The following is a 21765-nucleotide window of genomic DNA, read 5'->3' as shown; positions in this document are numbered from 1 at the left end:
ATTTTTGGTATCACCTCCGTTGAGGTTCCAAGAAAGCTGAGCCGTTGCTAAAAGGAATCATGAATTCACTGCAGACCACTAATTGGTCAGAGAGAGTTGTCACAATGACACGGCATTGCTATAGCAATGACGCCCTTTGAAGGGGTACAATCTGCAGTGGGAAATGAAATCCAGAAAAGTAGTGAAAATGAGAAGATTCGAGTAGCCAGTGTACCGGCATTGAAAGCAATGACAATCCCACTGTAAAATATTTATCCAGCACCAAATAACAGCCAGACAAATTTATTTGCTCGTTTGGGAGCTAACGAGTCAGCTTTTCCCCTCAGGAGGTGGTGGAGCCCGAAACTGAGCTAAAAGGTGAATATGGGGTTTGGCTCTAAATGAATTGAGATGTCAATCCATGTCTTTGGATGTGTATGTTTTGCTAATGCTTCAGCATCACTACTTTGTAAAGGGATAATTACAGATGTTTGTTGTTGTAGCTGCCCCCCTAAAGTGGCCAAAAATATATATTATTTCAGCTGCGTGACCCGCGTCTATTTTCTGTGCTTTCTACAAGCTCGGGCATTAACCAAGTCACGCTACTGGAGACTCATTTCATTCAGTGACATTGAGGCAGACATTTTTCCCAAAATGAAAATCTTTGCCTTCCATAAACAGAAATTAAGTGGAGACTGGCCGTTATCAGTATTTATCCAGTCTGTCAGACGAAATGCAACTATGCATTAACAAAATGTTTCATGCCTATGTCCTCTTTAATATATGTCTTATATAACCATGGAAACCTGTCTTTAGATCAAAGCAGGCCTGACAGATGAATTAGATCTTTAAGTGCCAAAAAAAAAAAAGAAAAAAGTCCTGCCTCACTCCCCACAGCGAGGCGGCAGACAGCTGGAGCCTGCGAGCGCTGCTGGATGCTATAATCTCGGTTGCCTCACAATCCGACAATGCCTTTTGTTGGACGCGATGCAAAGCACAGTGAGACACATCCTGCCGGAGAGGCACCGCTTTTTTCCCCTCTTCCAGTTTTTACGTGGACAATCTGGCCCGCGTCACAATCCCTGAGAGGTTCTTGGCTCATGCTTTGTGAATGTGACAGGGGTTACTGGCTTTTACAGTTCATCCATCACCGCTTTCCCTCCACCTCTCAGATCTTTTAAATTGTTTCGCTTCCCCCGCTCTCTTACTCGCATCTTGTCTTGTCCTCATTGTCTTGACGCCTCATCTCATTTTTTTCCCTCACATAAAGACAGCCTTGAGCATTCTGCCCGCCTGTGTCTGTGATGGATATGGTTTCCATCACATGTAATGAAAGAGATGGAGCCTAAATCAGGCCACACATGAAGCCGGGATGGTGTCGGTTTCCTGGCGGGCCTCAGAGCCATCCCATGAACTCAGAACCCTTTGGCCCTAATTCTGCACTTCCTCTGATTGCATCATTGGCAGGTACGGCCTCGACGTGAGCGCGCTGTTGGACCGAATACATTCTCCATGCTTTTTAACAGTCAGTTATTAGGTGCAGGAGCGATGCAGCCAGGACCTCCAGTGTGAGACAGATTTGTGAATTGCCTGTTGACGGTGTAACAAATGGATTTACAGCTTTTGTTCCTTCAGGGAAAAGTCCACAGAAAAGTTATAAAAGCTGTTAGTGGTGATTTTTTGTTTTTGTTTTTGTTTTATTCGTCCAGACTTTTGTATAAAGACATCAAACTCACACTTTCGCTGCTCGGAAATATCTTTCACTCCCTCATTTCCAGCTACAAGTTGCACAACTAAAGGCAGTGTACACCTGATGCACTCCAGGGAAACTTTGCTGTAAAAAAATAAAATAAAAAATCACCAACTTAGCGAGTGGATACATCGAGGAGGGTAATTCAAAACATCGTAAACCAACTCCTGGAAGGCATCAAACATCCGACTGACGATAGAAGAGGGATTTTTCTTTCAAATCGAAGCTGCAGCTACAAGTACCTGAAAGTCATTGATTTATGTGCACAAACACTGAAAGTCATGGGCCAGTGGATTTGTTCTGACAGACACACACACACACACACACACACTGCAGCACATGATTCAGTGCAGGCCACCTCACCATGCCACTGAGAAAGCTGAGCCGCGTATGACTCATTCATCAGGCCATCATCTCCCTCCTGATTGTAAAACAACTTGGCTTAGATTACAGTGTATCAGAGATCCTGTAAAACATCTTATTTCTGTTTGCGTAATTAAGGACAGATGGCACAGAAGACGGCTGCTATTTAAATAGAAGCAATAAGAAACAAACACCTGGAGTGTTGGCATGCAATGAAAAAGATAGATTAATTTTACAATTTGATGATTCATCACTGGATCGGATCTGTAGGGAGGAGAACTCGTGTATTAAAGTCTGCCAGTGTTTTGTTTTGTTCTTTTCGATGCAACCACTGGGGGACACTAAAGTTGGACATTTTTAAGCTGCATATAATTGCATACATTTTTTGGAAGGTTATATCTTTTACTGTAAATTCAGATTTTACAAAACTAGAATCAAAACTAGACAAACAATGTTGCTACGGGGGAAAAAAATCTTGCTGGTTTGTGTATCACACCGAGATGTACAAAAAAGTTTCATTGCACCATTACGTCAACTCAACAGGAAGTCCACCATTTTGAATTTAGTTGCCATTTTTGTCGATTCACACGTTGTACTTTAACAAACTCCTCTTTCAGATTTTGTCGAACCGACTTGAAATTTAGTCTCTGCACTCATAAAATGTTTGGAATTAAAAGTTATCAAAATAATTTGTTTTTGTCAATCAGTGTGCCTGTGGCGTGGCAGCCAACAAATGACCCAAAAATGACTTTTAGGTCACTTCCTTTTTCATAATTTGAATGACATGCTACAGTAAAATTTTGTTTTGTTTAAGTCATGTCAAAGGGGAATTGAACAACCACCCTTCTTATTGAGGAGTAGCAGTGCTAACCACTGCACCACCAATCTTCCCAGTAGTTAGACAGCATTCATTCAAATGTGACCAAAACTGCTGCAGACATTCTTTGGATAATAGATATATGTGTTTTCAAGAGGGTCTACAGTGATAATAAACACAAAAAAAAGTCCAAAAGAGACTTTTTTTTTCATTGTGCACTGGTTAGAGCAGTTGCCTCCTCACAGTGAGAAGTAACTTGAACATGTCAGTTCAGAAAAAGGTCATATAGAGTATAGAGTATATAGTATAGAGTATAGAGCATAGAGTACATAGTATAGAGTACATAGTATAGAGTATATAGTATATAGTATATAGTATAGCCAGTGCGATGTGGCTAAGTTTGATGTTTTGGCGTGACACAGGAAGTTGATGTTTAACGATGCTCCAAACCTCATGAAACTTGCATCAGGCTCCAACTTTCATGAGTTTTTGAAGATGTTAAAGCCGCCAAAAAAAGTAATTTTTTTAAAGAACAATAAGGAACGAGATCGAGAATTTTTTTTAAACTGCAAGCGGGAATATGCGGACCATGGCGTGCTGCACGTCGGGGAGCCGGCGGCCCCGACCCGCTGGATCCCCGACGTGCAGCGTGCGAGGGCCCAAATATCACTGCTTGCAGTTTTCTTTTTCTTTCTTTCTTTCTTTCTTTCTTTCTTTCTTTCTTTCTTTCTTTCTTTCTTTCTTTCTTTCTTTCTTTCTTTCTTTCTTTCTTTCTTTCTTTCTTTCTTTCCGCAGAACTGTATCTCGGAGTATTATCTCCTTCTGAATACATTCTGCGAAGGCTTTGAGGGCTTCTTCCACTGCTGAAGTTTGTCTTGAACTCCTCTCTTTGTCCTCGGTGCCAGGTATAATTCATTGATTGCCCTCTTGGAGCAAATCTGTGCTCTGGTTCCTGGAAAGGGCTTCAGAGTGTGTTAGGCGAGGCAGGGATCCAAATCACAGTTTGTGTGACCTCAGCTCACAGCTTTGTGTTGTAGTCCGTTACTATAGCGTCCCTGCTGCTATTTACAGTAAATAAACATTGTCTTTTAATGAACAAGGCCCGTGTATCAGCTGCGTCCTTTTGGACATTATTTTGGCCCTTCGGGAGCCACGTTGTGATGAAAAGGATGCTGTTTGGTTAATCCTTTGTTTCAGGGCATGAGGCTGGGGAAAGATGCGGGTTTAGAGACACTTTATTATCACAAAGGTGGACACTGTCTGGACATCATTCCAACAAAGAGGTTTTGTAGAAACAATGGGTGACTTGTTGAACCAAAGCACACAATGACAAAGGGAATGTATTTACTTTAAAAAAAAAAAAAAAAAAGCCCACTGGTGTGTTGTTCTTGTTTTGGAAAGCCCCTTTGTGTCCGGAGCATCGTTTGTGTTTTGCTGGGAGCAGTAAAAGTGTTGTTGTCAGCCTGCGGTCTGAGCATCCTGAACGATGGTTGTTTTTGTGGTTGTGGTCGGTGTGATCCGACCGCGTCTCACTGTGCAGGCCAAAGGGAAAGATGACGAATCAGTGTCCACTTTAAAGACGAGCAGCCAAACTAAAGGAAACCGAGTCCGTGACGGTAAACTGTGAACAAGGAGCTCGGTGTCTGCGTATGTTTTTCCACCATCTTTTCTTCATGTCCTGAATACTGAGAAATTTGTCACTCCAGAAAGCGTTTTAACTTTTCAGCAGACCTATTACACACAACTCCCCATGTAGCCAAACTTCAGGCGCCACAAACCTCAGGATATTTTATCCACGTGTCAGGATTTATACATCTGGGCTTTGTTGGTGTGACAGACATTTGAGAATGTGTGAAAGCTGTTTGTCATGACAGTCTCATTTTCATCTGGTCATTTGTCAAACAATCAAAGGAGGAAAATGAAGGCATGTCATACCACAGGTGTGCAATACTTAAATATTCAGCTTCATAATTTTGTTTCATTCAGTCTAAACTTTTGATTCCCTTTTTGTATCTTTTAGCATTTATTTCTTCATCATTTGATCCTGTTCCTGCTAACAAAAACAGCCAACGAAAGAGGACACGAATGAGACAACACAGTCGAGAACGCCACATCCCATGTAAAAGCAGGTTTTGGTAATTTGCAGGTTAAAAGACATCTCGGCGTCGAAGGCAAAACTTTGGATGTAAAGCTTGTAATTAGAACCAGTAACTGGGACCTGCTTCACTTCGACATGTTGTTATTTAAATATAGCCGAAACAACAGTTATGTACAATTTAGCGACGTAACTTCTTGACATGTTTTGAGTGGGAAATCATCAGATTAATGCCTCCTGCAGTGTTTTTTTCGGGATTATTTTCTGGAACATCTTTTGTGTCTCCTCTTAGATGACTGACAGTAAGCCAAATCCTGCATAACTAGGATAAGTAATGGAAACTCAGCTGACATCACATGTTGTTCCAATTCACTGTCTTATGTGATCAAACTGTTTAAAACATATTAAAATTAAAGACTTCATTCACTAATGCAAAGTGTGCATATGACTGTTTGTGTTGAGGAAACATTTAAAGGAGCAGTGTGAAAGATCTATTGGCATCGTGTGTGAAAGAGAAACTAAAAACTTGCAGTAAATGCGAAGGACCCTCTGTAAAGCCTTAGTCAACAGCAAAATAGGAAGTTCACAAACGGTGGTTTCAGGCAAGTCGTAGGACATGTTGAGAGGAGAGTAACAGCTTCTTTCATGTCTTATAGTCCTTGGGCTAAAGATTTAGCGAGCTAGCCAGGAGTTGAACCTAGAATCTTCTGATCCGTAGTCAGACGCGTTATCCATTGCGCCACTAGCCCTATGATCCACATGTTTCAGAGGGAGCTTTGTTCTCACAGCAATGCATTGTGACAGCTGGTATTGTAATTGGCCAATGAGCTTTGAGAATGTGATCAATTAACTGGTTGAGATGGACAGTAAAAGGTCTAATGCAGGAAAAGATGCCTGAATTCCCCAGTTTTAATCCATGTAATAGAAAGCAGAGGCTGGTTTATGCCGTGACCCGGATTCGAACCAGGGTTTCTGCAGCCACAGAGTACGAACCACTATACGATCACAGGCTTCACGCCAGCCCTTATGACATGGACTAAGTTAAAGATTTATTGAGCTAGCCAGGAGTTGAACCTCGTATCTTCTGATCTGTAGTCAGACAATTTATCCATTGCACCACTAGCCCTATACTACACAGCTTTAGGTAACGGATTTGCTCTCACAGCATTGTACTGGAACAGTTCCATTGAAACAGAGCTGGAGCAGCAACACAACTAAATTATATTTTACAGATTCTGCCGTGACCTGGATTTGAACTGGGGTTGCTGCAGCCACAATGGAGAGTACTAACCACTATACGATCACGGCCACATGTTCCCTTGTACTTCATCTGCTGACACACTTCTGTCTTCACATTATAAACTTTATTACATTTTCTTCTGTTATCTGCATGTCTTTCATTCATAATGTGTCTCAACAGTCAAGTTCCATGGATGGTTTATTTGGTACTTTTGCACGTCTGACAGGGATAATATTTGTCTTTTGAAGGAAAAAAAGACAAAGGAAAATAGGAAGTTCATAAACACTGAGTGGATCACAAACGGTGGATTCAGGCAAGTCCTAGGACATGTTGAGAGGAGAGTAACAGCTTCTTTCATGTCTTATAGTCCTTGGATAGCATGTGGGCTAAAGATTTATTGAGGTGGCCAGGAGTTGAACGTAGGATTTTCTGAGCTGTAGTCAGATGCGTTATCCATTGCGCCACTAGCCCTATACTAAACATTGGTGGGGGGCCACTTTCATTGAAAACAGAACCATTAAAAAGAAAAGCACCAACATTGTCTTAAAGCCGCACTCAGCCGACCAGACCGGCATCTGTCTCTCCCCTTATTTGTTCTGCTGATCCAGGAAGTCACTCCAGTGGGAAATGAGCATCAAGCAGGTCACGACCCCGACAGAGCTGCACGACCCACAGGCGTGCCGACGCTCATGTTGAAAACAGCCCTTCCATGTGACGTCTGCTCTCTCCACGGCCACGTGTTTTGTTTTTTTGCCACGCCAGTCGTCCTCCATATTTGACAGCCAACTCTCCTCTTATCCACGCAGCATCTGAAGATCATCACCCCAGTGTGCACTGACACGGAAAAGACTTTCGCCCGTGCGATAGGTTAAACCCTTACAAAGTGTTTTGGTGTCATTTGAGCGCAGCAGATTTGTAAACACCGTCAGCGTGTTTGGATCGGAGCAGCGACTCCTTGATTGTTGTGAGCTGATGAACTGATACGGTTGATTTCCTGTGGACGCGTGCGTGAGCTGACACTTCAAGCACGTCAGCGGTTATGAACGATTACGAAACGCACTCGTTTATCGTGGCCGTTTTCCCAGAGGGCACTTCTCTGCTTACAGTTAAACCAGTGGCGAGGGAAGACTTTGGTAACTCCTGATGTCTCAAACACAGCTGCGGTAATCACTTTCTGCTGAGTAACTCGCTCCACACCCAGCGCTGCAGCTGTGTTTTTAAAAGGCAAATGTCTTTCAGGCATGGATACTTGTTAATACACTTTAAAGAGGCAATTGAGGCTCTTTACATGAATTGGGGCGTGATCACCTGCCATATATTGGAGATCTCAAAGCTGAGCTCACCCTCAGGTGTTCGGTATTCTGATACCACAAGAAAACAAATGTAGTAACGCTGCAGTTTTCCCTCATTTCTTTGTCTGAAATCGTTACTTTCCACCTCCTCTGTCTCCACATAACGCCCCGATGGTGTTAAAGATGTGAGTATCTCGGCAAGAAATCACCAAAAGGCACAAATAGTTGGATTTTCTTTACGATGTCGAGCTTTGAAACAGTTTGATGAGATTTATGGACTTCTACTTTGTCTTTTGCCCTAATCTGCATTGTTTCCAACATAAAAACAGTAGCAGTTAGTAACTAGCAGATGAGGACAAGTGAAGCAGGAAGATGCGAAGCGGCTGATGCGTCCTCGGGAGTTGGTGAAGACCAAAGAAACACTGGCTGCAAGGTTATAAATGTGAAAGTAATGGCAAGAAATACCCAAAAGTTGATTTTCTGCTGGGCGATAGGAGAAAGAAAAAGGAAGAAAATAATTGCTAAAGAAAATCTGAAATGGATCTATTAATTGAGTAATTTTCCCTGAAGGATGATGGACTTTTGAGGTCATTTCGATATTTGGAAGTCTAAAGGGGTCTAAACTAAATATCAACCAATGGGAAAAAATAAACTGTATTTTCATCTGGGATCATATTTATCTTTTGAATAAAAATATCTGTTGAGTAATTTTATTGACAGAGTTTTGTAATTAGGGTTAGGGTTAGGTAGGTTCAGGCATCTTTTAGAATGTGTTGAGTGGACAGTAGTAACTTGTTTCATATGTAGTTTTCCTGGGATACACAATATATGGAGAAGATATACTGGACTGTAGGACATGGACTAAGTTAAAAATTCACCGAGCTGGCCAGGAGTCAAACCTAGAATCTTCTGATCCGTAGTCAGACACTTTATCCATTGTGTCACTAGCCCTGCACAATGCATCTTTAGCTACAGTTTTGGTCTCACAATATTGTACTGTAACAGCTGGCAGAGTTGGTGATAGGCAAACGGGTGTGGAGAATGTGATCTATTGACTGGTCGAGTTGGATGACAAGACTCTTCATGCTGTTCAATCCATGTAAAATTAAACAGAGCTGGAGCAGCAACATAACTAAAGGATGATTTACAACTTGTGCCGTGAACTGGGTTCGAACCGGAGTTGCTGCGGCCACAACGCAGAGTACTAACCACTATACGATCACAGCCACATGTTCTCTTAAATGTCATCTGTTGAGACACTTGTGTCTTCACATTATAAACTGAATTTCAAATTGGTTTCTTTTATCTGCATGTCTTTCAATAATGATGTGTGTCTAAACAGTCAAGTTCCATGGCTGGTTTATTTGGTACTTTTGCATGTCTGACAGGGATAATATTTGAGAGGAGAGTAACAGCTTCTTTCATGCGTTATAGTCCTTGGATAGCACATGGGCTAAATATTTATCGAGCTAGCCAGGAGTTGAACCTAGAATCTTCTGATCCGTAGTCAGACGCGTTATCCATTGCGCCACTAGCCCTGTAGAGATCAGGCTTCAGGAGCAGCTTTCCTCTCACAACAGTTTACTAACACCTTTTATATTAGGTCGTGTTGCAAATGTGACCATTTGACTGGTTGAGTTGGACAATAAGAGACTTCTTTCAGGAAAATATTCCTGAATTGCCCAGTTTCACTCAGTTTCAGAGACTGGAGAAGCAACATAACAAACGATCTTTAACAGGTCATGCCGTGACCCGGATTCGAACCGGGGTTGCTGCGGCCACAACGCAGAGTACTAACCACTATACGATCACGGCCACACGGTCTCCTTAACAGGATCTGCAGATGCTGTTTTGTCGTCACATTATAAACTCTGAATATCAAACTTACCTCTGTTATCGGTTTGTGTTTCCTAAATGATGTGTCCAAGGGCAGTCCAGTTCCGTGGATGTTTTATCAGGTACCGTTGTGTATGTTTCACTAGGATCATATTTTTCTTTTGAATATAAATTAATCTCTAATAAGTTGACCAACAGTTTGAGTGGGTGTAATTGGTATGTGCAGGTAGGGTTTTAAGAGATTAATAGGTCATTTTATATGAAATTTTCTTGGGATATAAAGCTTGTAGAAATGTTGCACATGGAGTAAGTTAAAGTTTTGTCGAGCTAGCCAGGAGTCGAACCTAGAATCTTCTGATCCGTAGTCAGACACGTTATCCATTGCGCCACTAGCCCTGCTCAGTACAGCTTCAGGAGGCAGTTTTTTTTTTATTTCATAAATGATGTCTGCCAAAAGAAAGTCAAATTTTATGGCTGATTTATCAGGTACTATTGTGAATGTTTAGCAGGCATAATGTTTATCTTTCGAATATAAGAGTTGTGAACACTGTGAGTGACTGTAATTGGTAGGAGCAGCCATCCTTAAAGAGCTCCTTTCATACGTAATTGTTCTGGGATACAGATCATGTGTCGAGACGATATAATGGACATGTAGCACGTGGGCTAAATAAAAGACACAATGAGCTAGCCAGGAGTCGAACCTGGAATCTTCTGATCCGTAGTCAGACGCGTTATCCATTGCGCCACTAGCCCTCGGCAGTACAGATTTATGGGCCGCTTTTTTCTCACAATGCACTGTAACAGCTGGTATTGTAATTGGCCAACGGGTGTTCAGAATGTGATCAATTGACCGGTCGAGTTGGACAATAAGAGGACTCATGCAGTAAAATCTGCCTGAATTGGCCAGTTTCCATTCATGTAAAATGAAGCATAGAATTGAGCAGCAACATAACTAAATGATCTTTAACAGGTCATTGCTGTGACCCTGATTTGAACCAGGGTTGCTGCGGCCACAATGCAGAGTAATAATCACTATACAATCACCGCCGCTGATTTGGTATCTCTGTTACACAGATTATTTATCTCGTACTGCTGCACATGTTTCACATCTTTTGAATAAAAAAAAACAGAAAGAGAGGGAGTTTATGAATACTATGAATTACCATAATCTGTAGGTCCAGACATCCTTTAGAACATGTTGAGAGGACAGAAAGAGTTTCTTCTTCATGTAAGTGTCCTGGGATACGCAGTATGTAGAGAAGATGTATGTTTTGTAGCACAGAGAGAAAATTAAAGATTTGTCGAGCTAGCCAGGAGTCGAACCTAGAATCTTCTGATCCGTAGTCAGACGCGTTATCCATTGCGCCACTAGCCCTGCACAGGACAGGTTTAGGGGATTCGAACAGCTCTCTGGTTGGCCAAATATGTGAAGTAGACAGTGTCACCTCCATTGTTACTTTCTAGTCGACACTGTGCCCTCATATCTGCGATAAGCTTCTTGGTCGACCTCTACTGAGGACGTCATGCTTTCACAGTCCGGGTGTTGGGAAGACGCTGTGCAGCCCTAACCAAATGAAGTAAAGTAGGTCTGTCGTTTGTCCTGTGAGGCGGTGTTGTCGTCTGAGTCAGCAAATAATCGGAGACACGGAAGAACTACATTCAAAACCACTCGTCAGTTTTTTGCAGGACTTGCCCGCTCTTTACGGTAAATCTTGGTGTTCTCTCGGGCTGGCCGGGCGCCCCGCCTCCCTTCCAGCTGGACTCGGCGTTTAAACCGAGGTCTAACTCTCAGTGATCATAAACAACCCCTTCACACCCATAAGAATAAGTCAGTTTGTTAACTTTGGCATCTAAACTCCCAGTGGGGGACCGTGACGAGCCAATCAGTGCTGCATTTTTTTTTTTTTAAATGTATTACCTCATCATGTAAAACACACTTTAACTTGATCGTGTGGTGAAATCTGTGGTTTTAAATGGTTCGCAGGTTGACGTACGACCGAAACTGACTGACTCCGCTTAATGTGAACATGTCGTGTATTGTGTTGCCGTCGTGAATGACAACTTTTCCTTTATATTGAGGTATGTGAAGTGAGTTTCATTCCAGGTGCATGAAAAAACCAGAGACACACACACACACACACACACACACTCCCAACCTTTCCACAAGCAAAGACACACACTTCCTGGATTGAAAATGAAACGCAGCTGTGTTCCCGTCAGCGCTGTGGATCTCGCCACTCATCTGTCATGAAAAATATCCTCGGAAAAGAAATATTCCACAAGTGTCGCCGCAAGCGAAGGGCCCCGACTCGGCAGGAAGGTTAGGTTAGGTTAGGTAGTTACTTTATTAATCCCCGAGGGGAAATTTTTTTTTCGCTAGGCAAGGCAACGAGAAGAAGTGGATCCGCAGTACTTCACGTTGCACAAGAAACAACGCTCCGTGCGATTCACTCTCGGTGCGCCGGGAAGGAATCTTTTGTGCACGCAGCGGCTGAAAAAGAGACGGTTGGCTGAGTGAAGACTTGAGTTCAGGAAAATAAGCATGTCGCTGAGGGGTAAACAAGTTAGTGGGGGGAGAGGAGGTAAAGGGGGAGGGGGGTTGTTTTTGTGTCCCCTGCCCCTTCACCACCCGGGCCCCCTGAGGGAACAGGCTGGACTCTTTTAATGTGGCTCTCCGAGGCTGTTTGTCCAGATGTGGGACTCCTGGACGCAACGGAGTCCTCCGCCGGCACCAAGCTCCACCAGCATGTCCATTTTAGACATTTCTGCTTCGGAAAAATCGCACATTACGCATCAAAATGTACTGAATCATGTGGTATTCTTCATTGTTTCCACACAGGGATCCAGGAGGGCACCCAGTGCACCAAGTGTAAGAATGAATGGGTGCTGAAGACCTCCATAGCTCTGCTCTACGTGCTGTGTACCCTCCTCACCATCGCTGTTGCCATACTTGGATATAAAGGTACGACGAGGTCACCGCACTCTGCCATCACTGCGACCTGACGGGTACAATTAGATGACGTAAAATGATGCACTTTCTTTCCCAAACTGTTCAAATGAGTCACTTACGTTGTCCTGAAAGAGCCAGCGTCCAAACATATCATTAGGTTCCTCTTGGCGTTGCCAAGAAATAAGATCTCTTGGTCCCCCGAGTGGCCTTCAGCGTTGCCCAAGTATGACACGAATGTTCTTTGGCCGTTCTTCTTTTCATTGTTGTCAGGAAATGGATTGGTAATGGAAAGTATGACCGCAAGTCTGACACGCCTGCGAGAAACAAAACAAACAAACAGCAGTTTCAGCCTCATGCGTCACTCGTCGATACTAACGAAGGGTCAGCTTCATCCGTATCAGCTACGAGTTTAAAGTTTTCGGAAACATACCTGTTAATTTTCTCGCCGCGAGTCGGAGGAGAAGATAGATACCACGCTCGTGTTTAAGCATGGAGTTACCAACAATAATTCCGTGAGTCCTGCCTAGAGATTTCAAACCGAGGAAAAGCGCTGGCGTGGAAAGCAAAGCCACGCGTGTGTTCGCACGCTGAGGGTCTGTTCAAGCTGAAGATCTTTTATCTTTTCAGTTTTTTTGTTTAAAATTCTAATTAACATTATATTTTGCCAGTTTAATCATCAACAGTTGCCATGTAAATCTCACTGTTGTGAAGAGTCTCCAAGAAATAGTCCAGCACATAAAAGTAATTCAGTAAAATATGCTATTTATAAACTACGGATTTCCTTAACTTTGGATAAAACACTGTTTCCAGTCTTTAAGGCCTTAAGCTGAGCCGATCTGCTGCTGGAAGTTGCTTTTTATAAAGCGGACAGACATTAAAGTCTCTGCAAGAAAATGAAGTATATTTATATATATGGTATTAATTAATATTAATTATATTCCTTTAAGGCAAGGACATTTTTTTTGTTTTTTGTATTACTTTCCATACACCTCTTTCTTCAATGTTTCTATGAGATCTGTTTCTCCAGTAGAACATTAATCTAATTAAAACTGTTCACAGGAAATGGGGACATGTGATGTAATAGATATAATTCTATCCACCTCTCGTGTTGGGGGTACAGAGAGAAATCTCAAAACCTCTGCGCGTCACCCAAAACTATCCGCATGACTTCAAACCACCCGAGCTAAGTTTGTACACATGTTTCTCTGTGATTTAAGTGAACAGGCCCTTTAAAATTCAACTCCACCCGACTGTCTGTCTGTCCTCTCGCTCCCTCTCTCCCTCTTTCTCTCTCTGTGTCCAAGCCCCTCTGTCTCCAGCCCACAACCTTCTCTCAGTTTATTTTACCAACACTCCCAAAGCTCACACCTCCAGAGAACTTCTTCAGGCGTTGTGGAGCTGAACTTCCTGGTTGGCTTTCACTCATTTTTTCCAGTTTGGGAAACGGTCCCGCCGTCTTTCGGAGGATTGAACCCTTAATGTTCCTGCCATAATTGTGCTAAACATTCCCACATGTGACTGCGTTATTGCCCCCAACCCCCCTTCCTCCCCCCTCAACGTTTCTCCCCCCACCCCGCTTATCTTCAATTGGTGAAAATGGCATGAAGTTAACATGTTCGGGCGGGTTATCTGTGTGTCTTGAGTATGTGAACATTGATGTCCCCCCCCCCCCCCCCACCACCTTTTCACTCAGAGCTGAGCCGGTCCTTCTTCACGCTGCATGTTTTTCATGCGGGCCTAATTGATCCCAGATGAGCAGCGAGTGAACTCAGTGCAACTCCAGCAGAACCCACTGAAATTGGGTTTTTACTGGCGCTGAAGCGCTGCTCTGTCAAGGGAACCACAGCTCAGCCTAAACACACTCCCAGCTCCAGATGGTTATGTAGTGAGACCCGGACTGCTCTATGCACTTAACATGTGTGCCTCGCTCAGTCCTCCATCACTGACCCGCAAGGAACGTCCTCTGTGTCGGTCCTTTGTCTCGGCGCCGTTCGACCTCAGGAGCGAAGCCGGGATTCAGTGACCTCTGTCTTCTCTCCCGCAGCTTGTTTTCCTGAAATGACACGACCAAAAGCAATATGAGGTCATTCTCGGGGCTCGGAGGATTTCAGTCCCGTCACGTTTCCTGAAAGAGAGTCGGAAAAAGGCAGAAGGAGCCGCTTTCTTTTTACAGCGGCGCAAAACGCCGAAGAACCAGTTTGCTGCTGAAATGGAAATATTTCAGTTCAGTCTCTGTAACCCGTTCTAGTTAAAGTGATACTGTAACTTTTGAAATAAGAAAGTCACGAAGGCATGAGCAATAAAACGCGTTGCTGCTCAGTTCAGTACCTGCTGCTGTTAATACTCGATCTGGTCTGGTAGCTAAAAGGTTGCTAATGCAAGCTCACATCAGCTAACTGTGGCTACATTTGAGGGATTTTAGGACAAATGTGAGACAAGACAACACACCGTACCCGTTGGGACATGTTTGGTGTTTCCTGCTTTCCTGTCAGGCTGATTGAAATTCACCGTAGAGGACACCTGAACTCCTGATGCCACCTTCACACCAGCTAATGTTGTGTTGGCTTCTGTGTCGGGATATTGCCCCACGTAATCTTTTGTTGGTATTTCTGGAAAAAAAAAGAAGTTAAATAGCTTCTCAGGGTTCCCAATTCGTATTTTATGCTAAATGAGCATTGAGAAGTTGAAAACTTTTAGAATCAACAAAGTTAGCAAACAGTTAGTTTATGTGCTTACGTCATCATAAGCTTCCCTTTGGTTACCCGCTGTGCACCTTGTTGCCGAAGCTTGAATTGCAACTTTTCCTCCAGAATTATCCGCCACCGAATCAGGTTTAATATCTAAAGAGACGCGCGGGCGCATCTGCCTTTGGAGAACAGCCAATAGAAATGTCCTTTTGTTTTTGAAAAGACCTGTGATTGGCTGATTTTCTCAAGCCTGAATACAGAAGAAAGAGGAGGAGCAGAAGGTCTTGTTTTCTCTCTGACAGCCTGAACTACGTTGAACGATTTTTATGGTGTTTTTGACCATTAACGCACAAAACAACAGCCCTCCAGTTTGAGAAAGCAGAGCGACACAGAACTCAGTAGATAAAAGTTGACGTTTGTGATAAAACACTTGTTATTTTATTTTTTTTACAAAATCCAGTGAACTGTACCACATTGAGCCTCGAGATTCTTGGCCTGTGCCTCCCAGAAATGATCAAATAATCAAAGAATGGAGTTTACAGTTCACTCGCTTCATTAATACGTTGTGTAAGGAAGTTTGATTTTACAAGACAGCCTGGACAGAGTCAACACACAGTTTCAGGAACCACCCACACAAAATCTGGAAACAGTTCAAACTGGGTACAAAACAGCTCATTTCTTCAACATTTGGGCCTATAAGCCTCAGTCGTGCTTTCCTCTGCAGCCCTGCTGCAATTTCAACTTTCTGCATGTGTGTTTTATGGTTAATATGACCGCAGTGTGATGCAAGGATCCTCTCTGGAGGCCAGTACATGAGCAGAACATGTGGAAACGGCCCCAGAAGTTTCTGCTTTGGTTAGTTTCCGTTTCCAGGTTCGTGTAAGTGTTTGTGAATGAAACAATGTGCCATAGGTGTAGATTACAGTTGGTCTGTGGAGCTTAAGTTAAAGTGTGTTCTGTGCACTGCAGTGCTGCACCGTACATCCTGTGTCTGGAAAATGTGTCCCTTTGAGTTGTCCGTGTGGAACATTTCTTATCCAACTGACCATTTTTCCTCATAACTAAAAAATAATGTGGTAATCCGGGGATGTTTTTATAGTTTCTGGGCTTTTAATCTGTTTACTCTTTCCATGAGGCGGCTTTAAATGGGTTATAGTGGGTAAAGAAAGGAAACAGACATCTATTAAAAATTCATTTTGTGATTTTGAAGTTTTCCAAACATCTCAACGTCAATTTTCCAAAACAGAAAAATATTCTTCTTTTTGCAGTCTGTAGTGACAGAAGGATTTTTTTTTTTTTTTTCTGTTTTCTTGCAGTTTTATTATGAGGTCGATACCAGTCCCATATCTGACCCCTTGATATGAAGCTACAGTCAGGAGATGGTTGGCTTATTTTAACAGACTGGAAACAGGGAGAAGCAACTAGCCTTGACTCTGTCTGAACCACAAAGTCAGAGACGCTCCACCTATAGAAGGCTTTAATTAACATGTTGCATGTAGTAATTTAATCAGGACAAAACCAAAGAGTAAAACAGTTTTACGGGGTGCTACGTCTGGAATTATTGGCCGGGACTTCCTTTATGCTATGCTTAGATAATTAGGTGCTGGCTGTAGCTTCATAATATTCCTATGGCGATGACCTCATCAACGTCACAGCGAGAGAGCGAATAAGCTCGTTTAAAAACACGCGTAACTAAACAAAGATGCGCTTCAGGCCAACGTGAGCGCCGATGGGACCGGAAAATAAAGTGCTTTTACCTACGTCTTCCTTTCGGACAGTCGGATGGATTAACAACAGCTCATCCTATCTTTGTGGGGAGAAGTGAAAGCCTGGTGGACTTTACTGTTGTCTTAGCTGCTGGAGTAAACAGCTGGGATGCAGCTCCCCAGCAGAGGAGCCCATGCAGTTGGAGGATTTGTCCCCCTGGCGAAGCTGGTGGTAGAAGTGGGCTGCTTCCCTGGAATCCCAGACACATTCCAGAGGAAATGAACGCTGGTGTCGCCTGTGGGGGCGTGAAGAGCCTCGCTGCCACAGTGTCTGTCTCCATCGGGTCGTCTTTGATCCGCCTGTTTACCGAGGACCCCCCCCCCCCCGGTCGGGTCACTTCCTGTCCCCTAGGGCCCACACCAATGTCCTCCGGTGACCTCCAACCTCCATCTCTGTCATTGACCACCCATCACTGTCTCTTCCCCCCTCTTTCTCTTTCTTAATGTCTCTCACCTGAATATAATTACGCCACAACTCTAAATTCCATTTTTTCTTCACCCGAACCTCTCTCACAGACTAAATCTGACCTAACCCAAGAGATTACACTAATCAAGTCCACCTTTATTACATGCCTACAAGACACGCAGGCACATTTCTTATAGTATCTGTCGGAGACATTCATAGGTTCCCTCTCTGATCCCTTTCATATAGGATGTCTGTGGTTGCAGGCATTTCTGTCATCCCTGTTTGGTCTGTTAATAAAGGTCTGACCTGTGACACTAACCTTTGTCCCACCTGCTGTGTTTTCTTTACAGTGGTGCAAAGAGTCGACAGTGTGTCTGAAGGTATTGCAAACTATGGAGGAAAGATAATTGCCGTCGAGAGCGATTTGAAAAAGCTCGGTACGTACGTGGGTTTCGAATTCGAGTAAAAGCGACAGTGAGATGCGGAAACAGTGTTGTAATGTATCGCGCGAATCTCCCCCTTCAGATGATCAAACAGGGGAGAAGTCGGAGAATACCACCACGGAGATGCAGGCTTTTAAGAACAACATCTGGACTCTGCAGGGGCAGCTGTCTGCGGTGGAGGAACGCATCCACAGCGATCAAGTTAAGCTGAATCAGCTGCAGAACATTGGCTCAGACATCCAGGGCAGCCAGGGCTCCATCCAGGGGCTGCTGAACAGCAACACAGCCACCTTGCGCTACGTGAATGGCACCCTGCAGTCGTACGGCAGCATCATCGAGGGTCTGCAGGACGACACGGCCAGGCTGCAGAGAGAGCTCCAGCAGCAGGTGAAACTGCAGAACCAGGCGCTGCTCACCATCAGCAGCCTCAACCTCACTCAGGCCCAGCAGAGAGGCCTCATCGGCGCTCTGCAGCGCTCGGTGGACGACACCAGCCAGGCGATCCAGAAAATGCGCAACGACTTTCAGGGCCTGGAGCAGACGGCCCGACAGACGCGCTCTGACACCGAATGGCTTCGGGGTAAAGTTGAAAACCTGCAGATCATAGCCAGTAACACGTCAGCTCTCGCCAAGGCCAACAACGACAACCTGGAGGACGTGGGGTCACAGCTCGCGTTCATGACCGGCCAGCTGCAGAACACCAGCAGCCTGGCCGACGCTCACGACCAGACCCTGAGGGAGATCATGGACCGGCAGCGGGACTTTGGCAACCTCACGTCCACCAAGTTCGACCGGCTGGAGGTGCGGCTGGACGAGTCGGAGCAGAGCATGGACCGAGTCACCGGCAACATCAGCTTCACCACTCAGCTTCTGGGTGCCATCAACCTCAACCTGAACGACCTGCGCGCTTGTTCCGAGACGGTCGGCCGTCACTCGGACTTCCTGCTGAACCTCAACAACAGCGTGGCAGACGTGAGCACGGACGCGGCCGGTCTGAGGTCCCAGCAGGATGAGCTGGCAGCACGTCTGGACAAGGAGGTCACCAGCCTGTCTATCGTCATGGAGGAGATGAAGATGGTGGACACCAAGCACTCACAGCTCATAACCAACTTCACTATTTTACAGGGTGAGAGATGAAACTGATGAAATATCTGTTCTAAGCTGCAGGCAGGAAGACAATGAGCTTAGCTTAGCATCTTAGTTATCTGAGCGGAAACAGGTTAAAAAAAAAGTGTATAAAAGAATTTGAATTTCCCATAATATGGCAGTCGTTTTCGACGACTTTAAAGTTTGTTTCACGAGTTCACGGTTTGTTTTGTCTTGCAGGTCCCCCTGGTCCCAGAGGGCCCAGAGGGGACAAAGGACCTCTGGGACCAGCTGGTCAGACGGGCCAGAAGGGAGAGAAAGGAGAAAAGGGCTCTACAGGGCTACGAGGATCCAGAGGAGAGCAAGGTATTCCAGGACCACCAGGTCTTCCTGGATTGAAGGGCCTGCCCGGCGTACCTGGCAGCACCGGGTCCAAGGGCTCCCGAGGGTCAGGAGGCCGGGCTGGGCCTCCCGGAACCAAAGGAGAGCCGGGAACTGCCGGTCTTCCCGGCAGAGACGGACAGCTTGGTCCACAGGGGGCACAGGGCCCATCGGGTATCCGTGGTCCAATGGGACCAGCAGGGGAGCAAGGACCAAGGGGACTGCCAGGACCGGTTGGGCCTCCAGGACCGGTAGGACCGCCAGGACAACCAGGACACCCAATGCTGAGTCCAGTAAATCCGTTTGGCCCCGTGTCTCTGCAGGATGAGGCCGTGGCGCCGACACTGTGGGCCCCAGGTACGATCAGTCCAATCACCATTTCAGATTGTTTCTCATGTCTGCACTGGAATCAGATGCCGAGTCAGCTCGCATAGCTTTACAGTGGGTGGTACAGGTTTATTCAAATATCTCCACACACCCCAACGAGATCCTTTGCAAGAAATCAAATTGATAATCGATCATTGCCGGTAACAGTCCGGTGCCCTTTCAATCATCAAATTAAATCCTTTGTTGCAGGATGCCCCGTGGAGTGGCTGAACTACAGAGACAAGTGCTACTTCTTCTCCAAAGACTATCACAGTTTTGACGACGCAAAATCAACCTGCGAATCAAAGTCTGCTTCCCTACTGATCATCGGTGACATGGAGGAACAGGTGAATTCTGAATCTAGCAATCTGAAGTGCTCCGTTGCTCCGTTGCTTTAGTTGTGACTCCATACTTCCTGCATCCTCAGAAATGGGTGAAGAAGCAGACCTTCGGAAAGGGTTACTTCTGGATTGGTCTGACCGACAGGAAGATGGAGAACTTGTGGCGCTGGCTCGACGGGACTCAGCCTGTTTTCACGTCAGTATGAAATCAGAAAATACTGCCATCATCGGGAACTTTTTCTGTTCCTGGGATGGATGTTTTGTTCTGGAAAGACACAGCTTTCCAATGATAACACCGCCATTAATAACAACACCATCTGTAGGTTTTCAGTTCCAAGAAACATCACCAAATAAACGTTCAGATTCTTGTGAAAAGCTAAACTTTCCAATCATTTTTCTGATGGCACTGACTTGCCACGTACAACTCCTGCTGCCCATTCAAACAAAACAAATACTCTCGGATTCACTCGGCCTTTATTTACACAGTCAGTGGAAGCGGTTCCCTCCGTACTCTGTAAACTGTTGAGACACTGAGAGCAGCTCTAAATAAAAATTTCCACCCAGTAATATAAAGCGCTTGTTCACCTCAAAGACCTAACCATCGCAGACGAAGAAGAATTTAATGTGAAATTGATGCCGTGGTTTATTTGATTCTTTTTTTTTCTTTTTCCCCCGGACTCTTTTGATGACACGCTGTAAATCTAATGTGTGATCGCCCCCTGTTGTCCGCCTGCAGAAAGTGGAAGCCGGGTCAGCCTGACAACTGGGGCCACGGCCACGAAGAGGGAGAAGACTGTGCGGGTCTCATCCACGAAGGGCTGTGGAACGATTTCTTCTGTGAAGATCTCATAAGCTACATCTGTGAGAAGGAAATGGAGACCTGTACGTCTGCTTCCGTCTCTCATCTTGTCTTGACAGTTTTCTTCAGCTCAGCGAGTAATTTTATGGATATTTTATGTCTTTCTTTTTTTGTTTGTCCCCCCGCCACCCCCCACCCAGCAGCAAGATCGCCTGGATCATAGCGTCGTGGCAAAAGCGAGCGCACGGTGAGCAGCTAGACTTCACCCATGTGGTACTGGTCCACTGACGCAGCACGTGGACATGTCCGATACGGAGAGAGCAGAGGGACAATTTTGAAAGGAGCACCCGGGCTGCAGCAGCAAACGTCTCTCCGGTGCTGACGAGACGCCTTTCTCCTCCAGAGTGAAGCCAGTCCAACATTTACCAGCAAGTGCAATACAACAGGGCAACCAAAGACGGAGGACGATCTGTGTTTGTCATTTTTTTTTTTTTTTTTTAAACTACCGAATCACCAACTGATTTATATATAGATATTTTTTAACGGTTATTTGAAATACATTTTATAAAACTGTACTCCATGTGCAACTGAATATCTGAATGTATATTTCATTATGCAAGTTTTGTAGGGAAATATAAATTTTATGAAGCCCAATGGACTTACCGTACTGCTTTTGTTCATGTAATTGTCTTAAAAAAGAGAAAAGGTGCAAAATGATGCGCAAAAAACATAATGTCGCTGATATGCTATCTTCAAGGAAACTGTTATCTAACCTCATGAATGTCTTATGTAACATTTTCATTTACTCAAGTAGGAATAAATGAAGTATTTACACATAAACTTCAAAAAAATGTCACAATCAGCTTGAGTTTACAGTGTAATACTTTGTGTATGATTTGTTTTTTCACTATTACAGACATAAATATGTTTATGAATAAAATAAAAATAAAAATCTCTGGATCCTTCCTGCAAACAGAGAATGTGCCATTTTCTGCACTCAGGTAATTCCTGTTAAAAAACAACAACTCTGAATAAATGAAGGAAAAACCTCACAAATAAAGGCGTAAAAAACCCGTCAGGTGTTTGTATACGTTGGCCGATCTCTGCGTTTCCACGCAGACCCACACAAAATAGATCTAATATCTCGCGTGAAGTTAAAAAAAAAAAA

At 44.3% G+C, this 21765-nt stretch overlaps 1 protein-coding gene and 6 non-coding genes across 8 annotated transcripts in view; 1 reads left to right on the top strand and 6 right to left on the bottom strand.

The window, feature by feature from the left end:
- LOC138619677 (collectin-12-like) overlaps positions 1 to 21671 on the top strand; it is a 42230-nt gene extending 20559 nt beyond the window's left edge. The window contains exons 3-10 of one of the 2 annotated variants that reach the window (XM_069696323.1): positions 12212 to 12334; positions 17532 to 17618; positions 17707 to 18750; positions 18951 to 19448; positions 19668 to 19804; positions 19885 to 19994; positions 20535 to 20680; positions 20798 to 21671. In XM_069696323.1, coding sequence (XP_069552424.1) covers positions 12212 to 12334; positions 17532 to 17618; positions 17707 to 18750; positions 18951 to 19448; positions 19668 to 19804; positions 19885 to 19994; positions 20535 to 20680; positions 20798 to 20820 — 2168 coding nt within the window. In that variant the 3' untranslated portion in view covers positions 20821 to 21671. The remainder of the gene's footprint in view (positions 1 to 12211; positions 12335 to 17531; positions 17619 to 17706; positions 18751 to 18950; positions 19449 to 19667; positions 19805 to 19884; positions 19995 to 20534; positions 20681 to 20797) is intronic. The other variant, XM_069696324.1, reaches the window with a different exon arrangement.
- Positions 5681 to 5753, bottom strand: trnar-acg (transfer RNA arginine (anticodon ACG)). The gene has a single exon. It is a non-coding gene; the product is annotated as a tRNA-Arg (tRNA).
- trnar-acg (transfer RNA arginine (anticodon ACG)) lies at positions 9002 to 9074 on the bottom strand. The gene has a single exon. It is a non-coding gene; the product is annotated as a tRNA-Arg (tRNA).
- trnah-gug (transfer RNA histidin (anticodon GUG)) lies at positions 9280 to 9351 on the bottom strand. Its single transcript has one exon. It is a non-coding gene; the product is annotated as a tRNA-His (tRNA).
- Positions 9696 to 9768, bottom strand: trnar-acg (transfer RNA arginine (anticodon ACG)). The gene has a single exon. It is a non-coding gene; the product is annotated as a tRNA-Arg (tRNA).
- trnar-acg (transfer RNA arginine (anticodon ACG)) lies at positions 10053 to 10125 on the bottom strand. The gene has a single exon. It is a non-coding gene; the product is annotated as a tRNA-Arg (tRNA).
- On the bottom strand, positions 10675 to 10747 carry trnar-acg (transfer RNA arginine (anticodon ACG)). Its single transcript has one exon. It is a non-coding gene; the product is annotated as a tRNA-Arg (tRNA).
- Positions 21672 to 21765: the final 94 nt, after the last annotated feature.

This window comes from Brachyistius frenatus, unplaced genomic scaffold (genome assembly GCF_029030835.1).
Source record: "Brachyistius frenatus isolate BFR_SWC_R1_liver_20210118 unplaced genomic scaffold, ASM2903083v1 Contig_21, whole genome shotgun sequence".
Lineage (NCBI taxonomy): Eukaryota > Metazoa > Chordata > Actinopteri > Embiotocidae > Brachyistius > Brachyistius frenatus.
The sequence above is the reverse complement of the archived record's forward strand: the minus strand, read 5'-3'. Positions and strand labels throughout refer to the sequence as shown.